Raw genomic sequence first — 17978 nt, forward strand, 5'->3', positions numbered from 1 at the left:
GTATAATAGCTGATAAGTATCTAAGAATACAAGTGGCAATTTTCTTTGGTACAAAATTAAATTTTTCACAAAAGGAACCGCTAGTCATCTTATTATAGTAATGGGATTTAGCGTCGTATGCAGTGGCTTGTGTTCGCCATACATGGCTTTTTACTTAATTAAACTCTCTAACTTTTTTTTTGTCTCCATTATTGTACGGTACAATTATTAGTTTTATCACTTTTCAACCGACGTTAAAAAGAAGTGGGTTCTCAAATCGTTCGTATTTTTTATGTTTGTTGTTTTATAACTTTATTAATTCTTAGCCAATCTGGAAAATTTCTTTTTATCTGAACAGGTATACTTACGGATTGGTCCCAAAGAAATTTCATATAAATCGATTCAGTAGTTTAGTTTTTAAACTAAAATAACTGTTTTGTCACAATCGAAGTAGTTTTTTAAATTGTTTTTAATTATTTAAAAAAAAATGTATAATCTTGAGGTTTATAGTTCCATAACGCCTATAGATATTAGGTATACTGTTATAGTTATATAATATAATAATAATAGAAATATTGTTACGAATAGTTCTCATTACTAGTAATATAATTTATCAGGTCGACCTTCACGTAGTTTTCCTTAATAAACTTAATAAATAATTCTTAGTGAACTTGTTAAGATGGGCTATTGGCCTGACTTTATTTTTACTAATCATATTTCTCTCGTACTAGCCAGCATATGCCAAAAACACAGGAGGGATTATTTTTATTTTATTTTTATAAATAAATGCAGACGTAATAAGAACATAATTATGAATATATACAATTAAAAAGCAGGTTACACAATTGATACTTATCGTAAATTTTCTTTTATGACCTAAAATTGTGACTAACATTTGAGATTCTATCAGTCAGACATCATCGTGTCAGACTATTGGGTTGCCATTAAATTATAGATGTAAAATGTAATAAACTGAAGTAGACATAGATAAGGTTGGAAACGGTCATTATTTGGTTATATTGTCCAATTTAAGGCTATTCCGTTCGATCGCCGCATATTAACAGTACAAATTACGAATACACACACCCATGCGTGTATAGATGTTAGATAGAGATACTGGCACGACATGTAAGTATCATGTAACACTTGGCAATTAAAATTGTTTATTTGCGTAAAGTATCATGGGTCTAGTTACGTAAAAGGATTATGTTATTATATACAATAAAAGGGCCTTCACTGTAGTATATATTAATAACGTGTGACAGAATAAACATAATCCCTATAATTTAAAATAGTATTATATAAATATTCTGTAAAAAAAAACTGTTTCAATTACGGCAACATCAATTTCAGTTATTATGCTTTAAAAACTAAACTAACAAACTGATTTTATTTATATATATTTACTGATAAAGTATATTGTTTTAGATGAACAAAATAATTTTTCAATTTTGTTTAAAATTGATAAAGTTATGAGATTACAAATATAAGAAAAATATATCCTAATTAAGAACTTCCTTCTTTTTGAAGTCGATTGAAAAGTAGTTTGTTCAGAATTAGCTACTGAATCATCTTTAATATCCGCTGTTTTTAATATACCCTCAGATATAGTCGTCTGTGTCTATTAATATGATGCCAAGCTGTTTGTTCGCATACTGTGTTTCCTACTTCAGGTTTAACTAAGATGTATGATGTGTGAGATACGGTATTGAAATTATTGCTTACCTCTTTATAGGCTTAAATGTTAGTGACAGTATATTTTGCGATGTCAGTGATGTAACTTGTATCCTTGCATCAGCTTTTACACAGTTTGAAATTCATATTACTTCATAGTATAAATCAAAGTCGCTGTCGCTGTCTGTCTGTCCCCATGTACTCGTATGCTTAAATCTTTAAAACTACACAACGGATTTTGAAGCGGTTTTGTTTAATAGATAGAGTGATTCAAGAGGAAGGTTTATATGTATATAACATGCATAATATAGTAGAGAAACACTGATTATTTTAAAGGTTTCTAATGTAATGTGATGTAATGTGCACCCGTGCGAAGCCGGAGAGGGTCGCTAGTATGTAATAAAAGTGATTTATGTGCCTTATATTTATAGGCTGCATTTAATATTAGTGATGTGGAAAATCAGACTTTTTGATATTTGTATTTTGGTACTCGTTAGAATCGAGTTTTGATTCGAGTTTGAGAATTCGGATACTCGAATGGGTATTTGAGTACTTCATCAGACTCGAGTATTATAACAATTTACTTTAAAATTAAAATTCAATGAAAATAACAAAATTAGTTCAGTTATTTAATAATTTTGTTTTCGGTTACTAAAGAAAAGTTAATGAAACTATGAAACAGGAAAACAAAATACGATAAATATGCGAGTAATATTTGAGTATCGCAAGTACTGGAATCCTGTTTTCGAATAATGTGTGTTGAGTACTCGAATACATCACTATTTATCACTTTTGATCAGGTGAGCCAACAACTTGTTTACCATTCTCAGTAGTATAAAAATGTGATAAAACCTCTTTTCAATATTATAAAAAAATACTCGCGACTTTCGGAATACTTCCATTTTGTTCCTCGATAAACGACACTCGAGACCCTAACAAAAAGTTTACTGCCGAAAACACTTCGCGCCTGATCAAAAATGAGAGTAAACACTTATTTATATATGGAATTCATGTAAGGGTTCTGAAAGTACATTTACCTATTTAGGGACTTAGTTCATGTTGTTATGTTTGACATGATTTAGGTCATGAGTTGATAGATATTGTTAATAAACTAAATTAATTTGAAGACAGCGCTTGATCGATCATCGACTAAATTAAATTTCCGATTAATACTATTTAGGAAAACTTGTAATTGCTCCTTGATAACCTTACTGGATTGAATGTATTATTCAAGTTAGTTGTAAATTTCCTTTTTATTGTAAAATGAAATAAAAATAAAAGTTGTGAACATGCGAATAAATAATGTACATTTTGGTGCAGGTTATTAAAAACATTAAGTAATCAAATAACAATGTAACCTTTATATGCAATGAAGTGTAAATAAACAAATAAGTGATGTGTATGTATATATGAATGGTTTAATTCTGGCAGTATTGAATGAATGTCGTTAAAAACTGATCTAAACAAGGAAAAATATGAGGTAAACAGAATTGCTCGGGCAATTTCTCGCTATGGAATATTGGTAGGCGTTACAGGCACGTGACAGGAACATCAAGTGATGCTCTATCAAGCATTGGTACTTGTAATTTGGAACCGAGCTTTTTTAGCGAGTAATTCGATTTGATATTTATTTTTGTCGTTAAACTCGTATATTCCGATATAGCCTTCCCATTCTCAGGGTGAATTTGTGGTAAGATCAATTTTGCAATATATTTTTAAGCATAATTACATACAAGATGTAACAATATAATTGTATATTTATTTAAATATCAATACATGTATTTGTTAAAGTTATAGTTAAAATTAATTCCGACTTAATTTTTAAACATTTCAAAAATAACAAAAATATACGTTTAAAATTTTTAGAATCAAGTTCGAAATTGTAAATTTATCAGCTTGGTCTAAGTTCTTATTCTTTGGGTGGGTTTTAGGTTGTCAGTAAAAGGATCTTAGGTACTAAAGTTGGCTACTCAATGCTAAACGTTTTAAAATGTAAATTTCTTAACAATTTTTCAGTTTGAGCAAAAAGTGTAGAATGTATAGAAGCGTGTACGTAACTAACGAACCGCGAACACGCGACGTGACGTAAATTATTACAGAAGCCTTTACATATTATACAAGTCACAAGAGGAGAAAAATACAAAATATTTACAATCAAAGATGTATACATAAGATAAGTCAATCAATTATATTTACTTCAGTATTTTTTATTCAACTTACAATGGTAAACAAGTTGACGGCCCACCTAATGGAAAGTGGTAACCGTCGCCTATAGACAATTTATTTAATATTTAAAGTAATTTCCATAAATAAAACAATATCAATTTAGGGAAATTCGTGGGCCCGCGAACTCTGTCTTAGAGCATATCAATCATATAAGATCGTAATCAATCGTAGGACCCTTCAATAGTAAGAAACAAATCTATGATATATTTTTTAAATTTATTACATTACTAGTATTTTGATCTAAAGTAATATTATAAAGAGAAAAGTTTCGTTATCTTTTTTGTAATTGATAAATTTAAAAACATAATTAACCGCTTTTAAAAATTTATTTACCTATAAAAAATTCCATATGTTCAGTGAGTAACATGGAGTGTATTTAATTTTTTTTTGTGAAACCGTAGCGGATCGCATTAATATTTTACTAGATGGAGCGATAATCTACTAACGATAGATTCAGAGTATACTGGTGGTTTAGAATAGTTTCATATGAGAGTCTAGGGAAGAATTCATATTCAGAAGTGACTTAAAATAATGAAGATTCAAGTAACAGGAAAAATTGTTAAGTTCTTCCTCTGTCTCTTACATAAAACTAAATATTAGATAAATCCATAAATTGGGTTTTATTCTTCTATCTAATACAATTAATTAAATAAATAACGTTATTTAAATACACGTATTGATTTATATGTTATTTTATTGGTTTACCCTATTATTCTTTGGCACGTGTTTCAAATCAAAGAAGTTTTATTATCAGCAGTTTTGTATGATAGGTCTTACAAAATAGAGGTAACAATTTTATATATATGTTGTATTTTGGCTTTAGGAGTAATAATTCCAGATATACAGAAAAATATTAACAAAAAGAAATATCATTAAAAATTTAAATAGGCTAATCGCCAATAACTTACTACCACTATTCAGTTTGTTGTTCTCGCGATTCGTGACCTAAATATTGATTTTTGTCGACCCACTAGTTGAAAATAAACTCTTTAGTAAACTAGGCTGAAACAAGGTACCACATATAGCAGAATTCTAGTGTTTGACTACAGGTTTTATACCTATATTTCTGGAAGTATGTTTTGTTAAGTTGACCTCGCCGTCATCCCTTTTGGAAAACATCGTGGTTAGTTCCTAGTTAATTTGCTACGATGAGTCATCTAAATTCACCTTTTATTCCTTAATGGAGCTTGTCTTTGCACACTATTATCATAGACAGGTGCAAAAATCTTGATCTATATCAAAAAAACAAAAACAATAAGTAATGTAGTAACAAGACGTGATTTTAATGTCACAAATTAATTTGAGGGAGAAGTTAAGAGCCTCTGAAATAGGTGTATAAATGACACATTAAAAACGTAAGCAAATTAACTTTAAAATTCAGGGTGAGTATAGATAGGCAGATGAGTGAATATTAGTTATTATTTCCTTCAAAGGATTATAGTAGAAAATTAAGCAAAAACAAATTACAAAAAAAAAAATACATACAGAGAAATAATGGGCGTATTAAATTAAATTATCAGCTTAAACTTTAGATCAATGAACTAATGTGCAAGATTTTCCTGTTCACTTCCAAGAGTTTGACTTAAAGATAACAAGTACATAGATAAATATAACATACATAAACATGTGAATTTTGTTGCAAATAAATATTGATAAAATGCTTACTGAATATGTCAGTTGAAAATGTTAGCGAGACTACAAAACCTATATTAACCAGTTTATGTGGCGCTACTGTGATATTCTCTATTTTTTATTGGCTTTGTATTCGTAGATGACTTTTATTTTGTTTATTCATATTGTGTTTTACATGTACCTATATATAGATATATTATTTTTATACAACTTAGAAAAAAAAACAAGCCGATACACCATAGATGAGAAGAGATAAGAATTACCTAGAAATATGAACATCATCACGGATATCATAGTAATATATTGTAAGGTTTTCTGTATCCTCATGCATTGCTATTCCTGAGAATCATAGTATTATGTTTCAATATTCAGTAATTTCATAACCACTTTTTGAATAGCTTACCTTTCAATATAGCTCTTTAACAGCAGAAACACGGACAGGACAAGGTATCAATGCAGATGTACGAATCTGTCTTTAAGAAACATTTCAAAATATATGCGATATGGTAGATAAATTAAAATATTGTGTATTTTCGATTTTTTCGTTAAATGTACTTTGATGTTTTTAAAATGCGGTCTAAATTCGAATACTCCAATATATTTAATATTGAAAAATTTCTGTGATGCCAATTTTGAAAAGACACATATTTAAATTTATTCATGATTGAGTAATACTATCAGAATGTCAATGCCTATACCTCATAAAGTATTCTAGTTTGAGGATATTTCTTAAATTAATATTGCAATATATGGAGGCAACTGCTGTGATCATGTGGCACTTATAAATAATGTGTGACATGTTACTTTAGGAATTCAGAGATTCTGTTACTGAAACGCTACTATTGCATTGCTTAGCTATTTAATATGAATGGCCTCTGAAAAGCGCCTCTAAGGATAAACATTCGAGCAATGTTTGCATATACAGAATCTCATGTTATTACTATTTGATAACATTCAGACTACAGCCTGCAACTCTGCTGAATTCAATTAACAATAACTTTCCTTAATTACATAATGCACTATCAAAATTAATAAACAACTATCAAATACAATTTAAATTAATTGAGTTTGTGGTTGTAACATATCTGCACTTCGCAACTGTTATATAAGAGAATGTATTCATTTGTTATGCAGTACAATGTAAATTTGTATTATTATAATGCTGTGTGTTGTTATGTTTATTGTTTATATTATAAATTGAAATAGGAATACGACTTTCATAAGTAAGCTTTCGTGTCTAGTTTCTTACAAGATGTTTATAATTTACGAACGGTAAAATTTGTGCAATTATCTGTCGATGGAAATTATGTTGGGTTGTTGTAAATTATTATAAAATTTGATATGATTCGTTTAACGATAATTTTATAATTTTTAATATATATTATAAAAAAAAACTTCATTCAACGCAATTGAGTTAAATTGCTTTCAGCGATAAAGCTCCTTATTGCACTTATACCAATTGTCTATAATATTATTATTTATATATAATACGTACAATAACATTATTTTTACTTAAACGTATGTGTAAGAATATTTATTATTTATAGTCGAATATTTAATATAACATTTTTATTTTACAATTATTAATTGTAAATTAAAAATATTATAAATTATAAAAGAATTCCACACACATTATTCTTTTACTTTAATTTCGTGGAATTTATTTGTGGAAATGTTTATTTTTTTTATTAAATTAAGGAAACGACCAGTTCAAGTTAATATCTTGAAATAGATACTATTTTTATTTGAAATTAATACTATTTTTATAATTTTCTTCAATTTAAACAGCATATTCTAAAATAACCGGGAAAATCAATTACGTTATTTAATTAGTACTAATAATTATGTAAATTATATTACTTTAAAGTACATAGGTAGTGGCCCTTAAAAGCACCCTTAAATCTTACTCCGTTATATGTTGCCATTACCCAGCGGGATATTTAATTAATCGCGAGTGGGTGATTTCAGTTAGATTTTATGGCGATACTATTTAGCTGCGGTTAATGCTATTAACGTTTGAAAACAACTCCATTAAATTGAGGTTTTAATGTACAGTATAGTCTATCAATACCGTAATTTTCCGGGGTTGCCATTAACAATGATTAAATATTTTCTTTTCCTTATTCCGAGAGTTGACATTTCATAACATTATTAACAGACAATATGATTTGCAAGTTTATAACTTTGTTTTATTTAAATTACATGTCTGCTGTTATAAAATATAACGTCATAAATTATTGTAGTAGATTCAATAAGAACAATAATGAATATTTTAACTTCAATTACTGTGTCTTTCTAAGTACAAGTATATAATATTAATTTTTTTATTAATATAATAATACACTTTCATAGATTGCTTGGCCCAATAAGAGAGAAAACCGATAAAATTTATTATAATAGGAATTGTAATAGACTTTACATTATGATATACATTCTAGATTAACAAAGAAATATTAGGGCCATCAGTAATATGGTGAGGGAAATAAAAAGTCCACTATTTCATCACAATACCTACCTACTGTATTCTGTAGTGTAATCCGCTTCCCGCAGTCCAGTTAAAAGCATACCCTTGTACTGTTTGGCCTATGTACACCACTCGTTTAGAGTATGTACACGTCTCGCTCCAACATTATAGTGTCGGACGGGGATAGATGATACTGTGCTAATGGCCAGTTCTTTAGACTTTTTCGTTAAAGTTTGTCGCAAAGATTTGAGTGAAATCTCGAGAGTGCAGTGTACTTTACTTTCGTTTTAAGATGGGCCCTACTTGTGTACTTTATATAAAAACTGTTTTATTTTAGTTAGTATAGTTTATATATAGCTATTATATATTTATTATTGTGTTAAAATACATTAATTTGTTTAAATTGAACACTGCAAATTTCGCAACCTACTATAGTATATATATTGATAAATTTTTATTTTTAAGAGAAACCATTTTTAAGAGATATTGTAAAACAATAGTGGTTTATAATATCTCTAAAAATAACAAAATAATCTTGAGTATCATTTATAATTAAAAAAATAAAACAAAATATATGGGGATAAATTGAAGAAGTTCGACATAGTGGACACTAGCATATAGGTATATGTAATATATAGAAATATAGGTTTGGATTACAAAAATAATCTAAAAATTTATGACAGTTTGCTAAAATGATACCTACGATAAATAATAAAATAGGTTTGCGTGCAAGCGGTGCATGTTACGATAAAATATTTTATTCGTATCCGTGAATACAATCGTATATTTGAAAGTAAGTTAACTTACTTTGAGATATATCATGATATAATATGGCGACAAACCTAAAAAAAAATATAATATGCCATAAATATTAATGACCTTTAGATCATTAACAAATAGTACTGAGCTTTTTTATATTTTATCCAATTATTTTTAAAATTTTAAATTAATATAAAGGAGTAGCGTAGCGTCGGTAAATTAATTAATTACAACATAATAAAATATTAAGATATATTATTTTAATATAAGCTGTTCAGTTGTTGGCAAGTACCCAGTAGAAGTCTGGCTTCTTTGCAATGATATTGAATTATCTAGATAGTAAATAGTAAAAACAGACAAAAGCAGACGGCAACTTTGTTTTGTAGTATTGAAATATTAAAAAATAGCAGTAAATTTGCATATTACTTAATAAAATTTTGTGATATTATTACATATTTTGTTGCTCAAGCAACACATAAAAATGGAACAATTCAATAATCATCATTTTCAGAATCTGTTGTCAAGTTTTTGTCCATAAAAGTGCTTCTTCACATCGAAATAATACCTGTTTGTTCATCTTTATTAATAGCTTCCACAGATATCATTTATTAAAAAAAAATATCTGCCAATTCTTACTAGTTTTCATTTAAATAAATACCAAATCTTGTGAATTGGTTATAACTTTTTTAAAAAGTCACATCACGTAATTAATGGATGCTTTTAAAAGAAACATTTACCGTAGAAAGTATAAAGTTATAGAGAACCGCCGTCTTGGCAACTTCAAAAGACAATTTAAATTCAGTTACGTGGTACAAGAGTTGTGTACGTGATGCGTCTGCGTTCCCGTATGTAACAGGCCTGCATGTGAGCTCGGTATAGCAGGGGTGACTTTAACAAGTTTTGTTGCCTAGAAAACTTTGCATTCTGAATATCACAAATAGTATTTGTAGCATTTCTTTTTTCCGCGTTACAATAATCGATGAAAATGTATATAAACTGATTACACGGTGTAATTATTTCAATAACTTTTCTATTAGCAATAAAATTATACTATTAGTATGGAATTTTACTACTAATAATCAAATTCTATTACTAGTAATATAATTCTACTATCAGTGATAGAACTGTACTTTTAGTAAAGACTTTTGATAGAGGAGTAAAGTCTTCTTTATTGCAAAGTAAAATTTACTTGCAGACAAACGAGTTCCAAATTCAAATTACATTCATATATCATTATATGTTATTTATTTATGATAAGAATAATAAAAGTTTTAGTAAATATGAAGTTAATTGAAGTGCGGTATCTTTGCGTAGTAAAATCTACATATACATTGTCGCTAAATTTAAAAATATTATTATTATTTGATTAACGTTTGTATTATGCATATAACTAGTTATTTCTCAAAGTATTGCCTGCCTGTATATATATATATACTTTGTTGCACTACTGGAAGAATTATTTTAATTGTTAATGTAATAAATAGGCGACGGCTACCACTTTCCATCAGGTGGGCCGTCAGCTTGTTTGCCATTCTAAGTTGTATAAAAAAATGGTTTATATTTGTAGTAAATTTCGTTTAAATCTGTTCAGTTGTTAAAAGGGTGATTAAAAATATTATATAAGGATGTAATATTAGTGGTATAATGAAGAAAAATTCAGAAAGTAGTTTTATATATTCTTACATTATGGCTAAGATGAAACTAGTTCATGGCTAAACTAGGAGAGTTTGGCATCCCTGTTGCCTTAAACCGGGGCCTGGATGGGATGCAGAGCAACCTACTTGGCGCTTTGCCAACGCGGACAGCCTTGAACATGTCGGTCAAACGCATGCTCCAAAAGCTTAATTATAGTCCATTAACTTTTATAGTGAACCTGACTGTCTATTTATCGGTTATAATCAGAATCCCCAAATTCTGTCTAGTTTTATCTATTTAGTGAGAAACAATTAGCGTAACTTATGTAGTATGCCATCTTCTCGTGTTAGTCTCATATTTTTACTCAGCGCAAATTTAAGTTTATTATATATACATTAATAATAAAAAATATGAGAAATATTAATAAACTATATCTTTCTCCAAGCTTAACATTACATGTGTATGGCAAATTTTAAGATATTTAGTTGAACCGTCAAGATATCAAGAGGTAATAAACAACCATACTCAGTTTTACTTATAAAAAATAAGTAAAATTGTTAATAAGTATAGTAAGGATGATTAAAATTAAGGCTTAGATGTAATTTTTATAACTTGAAAGATCGATGAGGGCCAAAAGTCTAAAAGATGGCAAGAAGTTGATGGATAGATCCCATAAAATCACTCATTTGAAGGTCGCTTACGGTTGGTAAGGAAAGATGGATAGGCCGATATAATGATGAGCGATATACGCTTGTCCAATGCGAAAAGATACTATTTATTGACTACTTTATATGTAAAATATAACAATAAAATCGAGCCTATTACACTTCTTTGCCGACTAGATAAGGGTTACATACTACGTGTCGACGTAACGTTCAAGATATTGAATCTGCAACGTCAAATACCCGGTACCGAAAAACATAAAACAAATCTCGGTAATATTTGTTTCTCTTGCCCTTTCTCCACGGCCTATATTTAGAATAAGATATTGGGCTGAGACAATATTTAGCTTTAATGTTTGCTGCGTGTTATATGTGTATTATGTTTATTTGGATTATGAGAAATGATAAATTTCATCAACAGAGGTTTAAAATTTGGGAGAAAAATTTGTTTATTGTATAAATTGAAAGAAATATTTAGATTTATTATATAATGTAGTTAACACAAGTATTTTAGAATATATGTATATCGATTAATAATAATTTATTGTTTGTGATCAAAAGCAGAGATAATATATTTAATTAACAATTGAATTGTGATAAATATAGGATATATATACTATAAGTACAAAATATGCTTATAACAAAGTATACAAATTAAGTGAAATTTTTATTCACATCAAAGTGAAATATTTGATGAACAAAAAGTTACACAAATGCATATACTATGTTACAGAATTCATTATTTTTTACTATACGGATATTTTAAGTCTGGTAACATAAAAATATTCATTTCCGTATTGAATAAAAATAGATTGGTTAAAATTGGTGTCATAAAATTAAGTTTTTCTACATACTCCATTTTCTTGATTCCATTTTACATATTGTGGTATACAATAATACTAATAACAATACCAAGTTCATCACAGTTTCTCAGAAAAGGTCTCATTTTAATTTTGTACGTTGTAGGGAACTTACGGAACTTCGCAAATCCGACCCCGGGGACCCAACGGCGGAGGTATTTCAAAAACAGTCCAAATTTGTCGGTCTCACAAGAATAATTGTTTGTTGGATTCTTACTAAACTTTATTGTACAATTTATCTTTTAAAGTGTCTCGAAAGTTATTATCTATTCCGCTTACAAATAAATAAAAGGAGTTTTTGTAATACACAATTTCGGTTGAGAAATTTCCTTTTTAGAAACGAACAACGCGAATATGATGTAGCAATATTACTGTTAATATTATATTCTTGCCATTGTATCAATACTATTATGTATAGAATGTTAATATTATTATTTAAAAGTATGTTTTAAGTCATACCAAGTTTCTATTATAGGAGGAGTCAGAAGGTTATTTTAGTGAAAAGGAAAAGACAGGAAGTTCTACATTTTGTATTCTATTTACTTAAATAATAAACTTTTTATCTAGTTTATATTTCAAATATAGAATTAAATAAAACTGTGTGTGATTAATTGGTGTTACCCATTCATTAATTTATTAGTTATAAAATAATGTTACTAGTAATAGAGTTTGTTGGGTCGTATCTTTAATTTTATAATGTTTGCATATAGTAGTATATATATTTATACACTACGGTATATATAGAAGCGAAACGCTAAAATTTTTAGTAATAATAATACGACAGATATCTTGTGTATTTTTGTTGTATTTTTAGTGGTGTTGATGGTACTATTAATATCTAGAAGTGACGGTAACAATTTCTGTTAGCTGGTCCTGTTCATCGTTATTTCAAATTTAAAAAAAAAAAAAAAAACTGTACCAATAGTAATAATAAGAACGCAAAATAAATGAAACGATAACGAAAAAATCTCATTATATCAATTGATTGAACGACAGTAAATTACTTAATTCAGACACAATCTTCCATTTATCCAAATATTCGTAAATGCCTAACCAGGCTTTGTCAAGTCTATTTGAATTGAAAATATTTTTTTTCGTGGTACAATCTTGATTTGTATGAACCGTGATTATGTACTAACAATAGAAGATATATTATGTAATATTACTTCTATATATAAATATTTTTTGTTTCACCTATATTCTTAGCGATGTTCTGCTACCCTGGAGAAATTACGTGATTTTTTTAAAACATATTATACTTACTGCATCCTGCGGTTTCACCTGTGAATGTATCGTAATCTTGAATAGCCTATAAAATTTCTCAAAAAAGATTTATCAAACGCTTAAAGAATTGTCCAAATCCGAGTAGTTCTAGGGATTAGTGCGTTTAAATAAACGAAAAAACTCTCTGACTCTACTATATTAGTATAGATATACTCAATTTAAATATAAATGAATAATACGCAAACCTTTAATTCTAATTTCATCAAAAGAAGCCAATTTGAAAAATAACAGGGCGTTAAATATACCGATTGCTAACAAAACGAGATTAGGAACACATTTGTATTCATCTCCAACCACCTTTGGTTGGTATAAAATATATACGTATTGATATCAATATGTTCAAAAATCTACAATATGATTGACTATTGTTGTCCATCATAACAACTGAGTTAATAGCTTAATTCGGAAATATAAAAACTTCTGAGTCACTATATAGTGGTGGGTGGGTGGATTTTGACATTGCTGAACCTTGGCTTTATTGACGGAATTCGATTGTTATTTAAATTATTGCAATTCTCTATTACTTATAATAATTATCTTAATAATAAATATTATTTATCGATAAGTATATTGCTGGAAGATGGCTGATCCAATATGACAATTTTTAGCAATCAATTATTAAACGAAAAATTAAAAGAAAAAAAGGGAGGATAACGTTTGTAGTTTGAACTACTTTTGATATTAACTTTTATCTAAGTATAGGAGCTATTATCATTGGTAGTTATGCTTTTAACACTGCTCTACCTATTCCTAAACTAGATAGCGTGAAGATAACGCAAGATAAATAGTTTTATATATTCTAATCCATTAAGCAATAGTTGAATAAAACCTCAGTCTTTGTTATATGGTAATGTATAATATGCCCTTGTTGAAAATCTTACTGAGATTAAGGGAATGACGAGCAAAATTACTCTATATATATTATATATATATATATAACATATTTAATATATATATTTTAAAAGCAGAAGTGAGAAACCACCAGATCAAATATAATGTGTAGTACCTATATATTATAATTAAATTACGTTAGCAATCGTGAACAGAATTTCATTAAAGTTAGAGATGGTCTAAGCTAAATTTTCGACGAATTTAAATTGTTATTAAACGTTTGAAATAATATAATGTTTTATAAGTAAAGTTTTGTATACGAGTATATATGACGGTATGTATTGCATAATTATGTTCAAAGTTATTTATAGTTTTTAGTCTAACAGTAGCGCCTTCTCAAGTATGTAGTATACTTACATACTAAAACATAATATCAGTGATAATTATTGCAAAAATAATTAAGAAGAAAAATTGAGAAAAGTTTAAAGTTTCGTAGCGGTTCGTAGCTCATGACGTAGCAGTGCTACAAACTCGTAGCAGTCTACAGTAACTATAAACCTCTACGATTAAATATTTTAATTGAAAACTTACCTATGAAGTTCATCTCTTCAAGTCTTCTATCACACTAATATACAATAAATTTACTATACTATATCTAACCTAACGAGTCCCATTACAGGGTTCGAGTATAAAAATACTTTTTAGTTATCTTTTGAGCACCAAAATTTTGCTACTAAATTAGAATCATGATACGTATCGTTATACCTAACTAGTACTAAGAGATTAGAAGAGAAGAGAGTTTGCGAGATCGTGAAAAACTATGACATGTTGGTCTGTCGCGAACGACGTCCGCTTTCCGCGAATGCCGACTGGCTAATGCTGTACACAGTTTTCCGCACCAGTATTTAAACCTAATGCGTACAACACGGCCTCACCCACACATCAGAAGTATAATATAGTGTCTTCTCGCTCGCACTCGTGCTAGATTTTAAGAGGGTGCACAGGGGAAATTGTTCTACCATTGTCACTCAGTAATGGGGATGGAAAAGTTGATTCCCGTCAAATTGTGCTTCTATAATGATCGTTGTAATTATCGTTATTGGGATTCTGTAGCTATGATTTTAAGACTTTTTCATAGCAGAGTATTCCCTCAGGAGGATAGTCCCAATTTGCGTAAAATCCCTTTTGATATTACAAAGAGTTTTTTTTTCGTAATCTTTTAAGGAAAAAACACGCGTTATTTAAATGAATAGCTATCTATCTAGGCGGCAGGATATAGCGTTCGAATAGCTAGTTCAATCGCCAATACAACGGGCTTCGACAAATAAAAAGTAAGTAAGAATTATTGCACATATATTTCATTGGCCCCTTAACGCACACATGTATAGAGCTGACACGTTGTGCGCATGTATGCGCGTGTAAGAACAAAGGAACCGCTGCCGGGGGGTGTGGCTTCTATTAAGTGTGAGTGTGTTAAATCTTTTATAGGTCGGTGCATTAAGTAATTTACTATTATATATTGCATTTGACTGATTCTGGGTTAAAATATATTACGGGATATTGTACAAACTAGGTTTATTTTATTGATGTATTAGTTACAAGTGAAAATTATTATTAAATTTAATACATTACAATATGTTTGCTAGGATTGAAGTTTCTAATAGTTTTGTTAAGTATTAGTCCATGCATTGACAATTATTTAAGATGTTTATTAAAATTTATACACAATAAGTTTATTATACGATATCTTTATAGATCGACGAGGATTTAATATCTACGTGTATTAGATGTTCTCATGGATGGATAAACATGCAGTAGGATATTAATATTTGAATTTTCGTGATAAGAAAAAATCACTGTACATAGACATTGCACATGTGAAAATAAGACTTAAATTTTGATCGACGATTTGGAAAGTTTAGCAAAAAGTCGCATATTTATGATATATCCATTTAGACTCTAATTTAGATGCTTTAAACATCGATAATAAATGTATATTTTTTAATTACCACAAAAATGGTGAATAGATTTATAGCGCATCTGATGACAAACGGTTATCGTAGTCAATAGACGTCTGCAATTCTAGGGGTATCGTATGTGTATATAATAATAATAATAATTTATTATTTATAATCTATTTTCAAATATAAGATAATTATCTGTCGTACTCGTTATTTGATATCTTGTTATATGAATTATTTATTATACAAAGTATTAGGATCAGAAAATGGATATTATTACGTATTATTTTTTAGCTGCATGTAAAAGATTTTCTCGTATGAAAAGGAATACAAATTATTATATATGTTTATCAAGAATATAGTCTATCTTGTACTAAACTTAAATAAAATATATTCAACTATTTAAACATGTTTCATTAACAAACATTCAAAGGCAATTAAAAAAATAGCTAGTCCTGATATTTAAAATCATGATAAATTTTTACACTTATAATTTTTTTATGCAACTTATAATGGCCAACAACCTGAAGGTTCACCTGATGAAAAGTAGAAGTTAGCATCTATAGACATGAACAGTTCTTTAATATTAATAGTTCATGATTAAATAATAGAAATATCCTATAATGATCTATCTTTATAGTAAATTTGAAGCAAATCTGTTAAGCTCCTTGAGTGTGATTCAGAAGAACACACAAACATCTTTTACAAACTTTCCCATTAGTAGAATTGGCAGTTACTTATTAAGTTTAAAACTATTTAACGTGTATATGTTATATCTTAGTAAATACATCAAAAAGATTATAAAAATTGTCTACGATTACGTAGTGTTCATAAATTCTGAACCGATTTCAATTATTATTTTTTAATCCGATAGATAACAGAATCTGCCGTGTTTGTGGAAAAAAATTGTTAAGTTATAGATACTAACCATTTACGAGCAATTAATTGAAGTTGCCATCAAGATGATTAAATCTATACCCCATAGATATATATGTAGTTCATTAAACAGATTCCTGACAACAAAGCTCCGACCTACTTGCAATAACATGTATGTAGATTTTAATATAATATTCAAATTAATTGCAGCTCTTAACACGATATCCTCGGATGGTATGCGAGACGCGCGCGCTGAATTCTAATGAGTATACCGCCTTACTATTTGAAAGAAATAATACTTTATCAGGACAATATTACATGTATTATGTAAGAGAAATAGAATATATTTATTTATTTAACTCTTTATTGCACCAAAAATATTAAAATAAATAATGACATATAATTTAAATGAAATACAATAGTATAAAATACAGATTAAAATGTACTGAATATAAAGGTACAAAAGACGGTTTTATCGCTGGGGCAATCTCTTACAGACAACCTTTTATAATTATATAATTTTTTTAATTAATAAACAGTTTATATATTGTGTCACTTTTGTCTATTTTTGAGGTGACATTTAATTTGCATCTGTTTTTAAGAATTTTTTTGATAATTCTTCATACATTTATGTGGCGACTTTTTATAGGTAGATTTTTTTTGTAAATTTTTTCTATACTATTACCATCATCTGAGCTATTATTTGTTCACTGCTGAACATAGGCCTCCCCCATAGATTGCCATGGATAAGAGATCTATAAGTACTGTTTAAACTGTTCTTATTTCCAGATTCGTATTAGTGTTCTGCATTTTTTTGTATAATTAGATATCAGCATCAGCCTATCGCTCCTATGAATAAAAACAAGATTTAGTTAAATCACGTGGCTTTTTGTTTTAAATTTTATTACAACTTTCAATAAGATTATAAGCTTATTTTTTTACGATACCTCCAACAAATGTCGTTATATTTTAGTCAATGTAAAAAAAAAACTTAACAAATTATATACTAAAACGTTCCTCGAGAACCATTTGTGAAAACAGCATGAAAATCGGTGCAGTAGCTTTTGAGTTTGTCGCGAACAGATAGACAAACGCGGCGGAGGACTTTGTTTTATAATATGTAGTGATATTATTG

The 17978-nt window shown here is 28.5% G+C and overlaps 1 protein-coding gene across 3 annotated transcripts in view; it reads right to left on the bottom strand.

Annotated features, from left to right (window-relative positions):
- The window catches only part of LOC113514576 (complexin), a 374606-nt gene that overhangs the window by 39151 nt on the left and 317477 nt on the right, over positions 1-17978 (bottom strand). The window contains exon 1 of one of the 3 annotated variants that reach the window (XM_031908276.2): positions 14598-14888. The exons of the other annotated variants lie outside the window; for them this stretch is intronic. Within the exon in view, the coding sequence (XP_031764136.1) occupies positions 14598-14610 (13 nt within the window). The 5' untranslated portion in view covers positions 14611-14888. Of the gene's footprint in view, positions 1-14597; positions 14889-17978 lie in introns of those variants that run through there. 3 annotated transcript variants of the gene reach the window in all.

Source organism: Galleria mellonella, unplaced genomic scaffold (assembly GCF_026898425.1).
Source record: "Galleria mellonella isolate WM207_F2 unplaced genomic scaffold, CSIRO_AGI_GalMel_v1 utg172, whole genome shotgun sequence".
In the NCBI taxonomy this organism is placed as follows: Eukaryota; Metazoa; Arthropoda; class Insecta; order Lepidoptera; family Pyralidae; genus Galleria; species Galleria mellonella.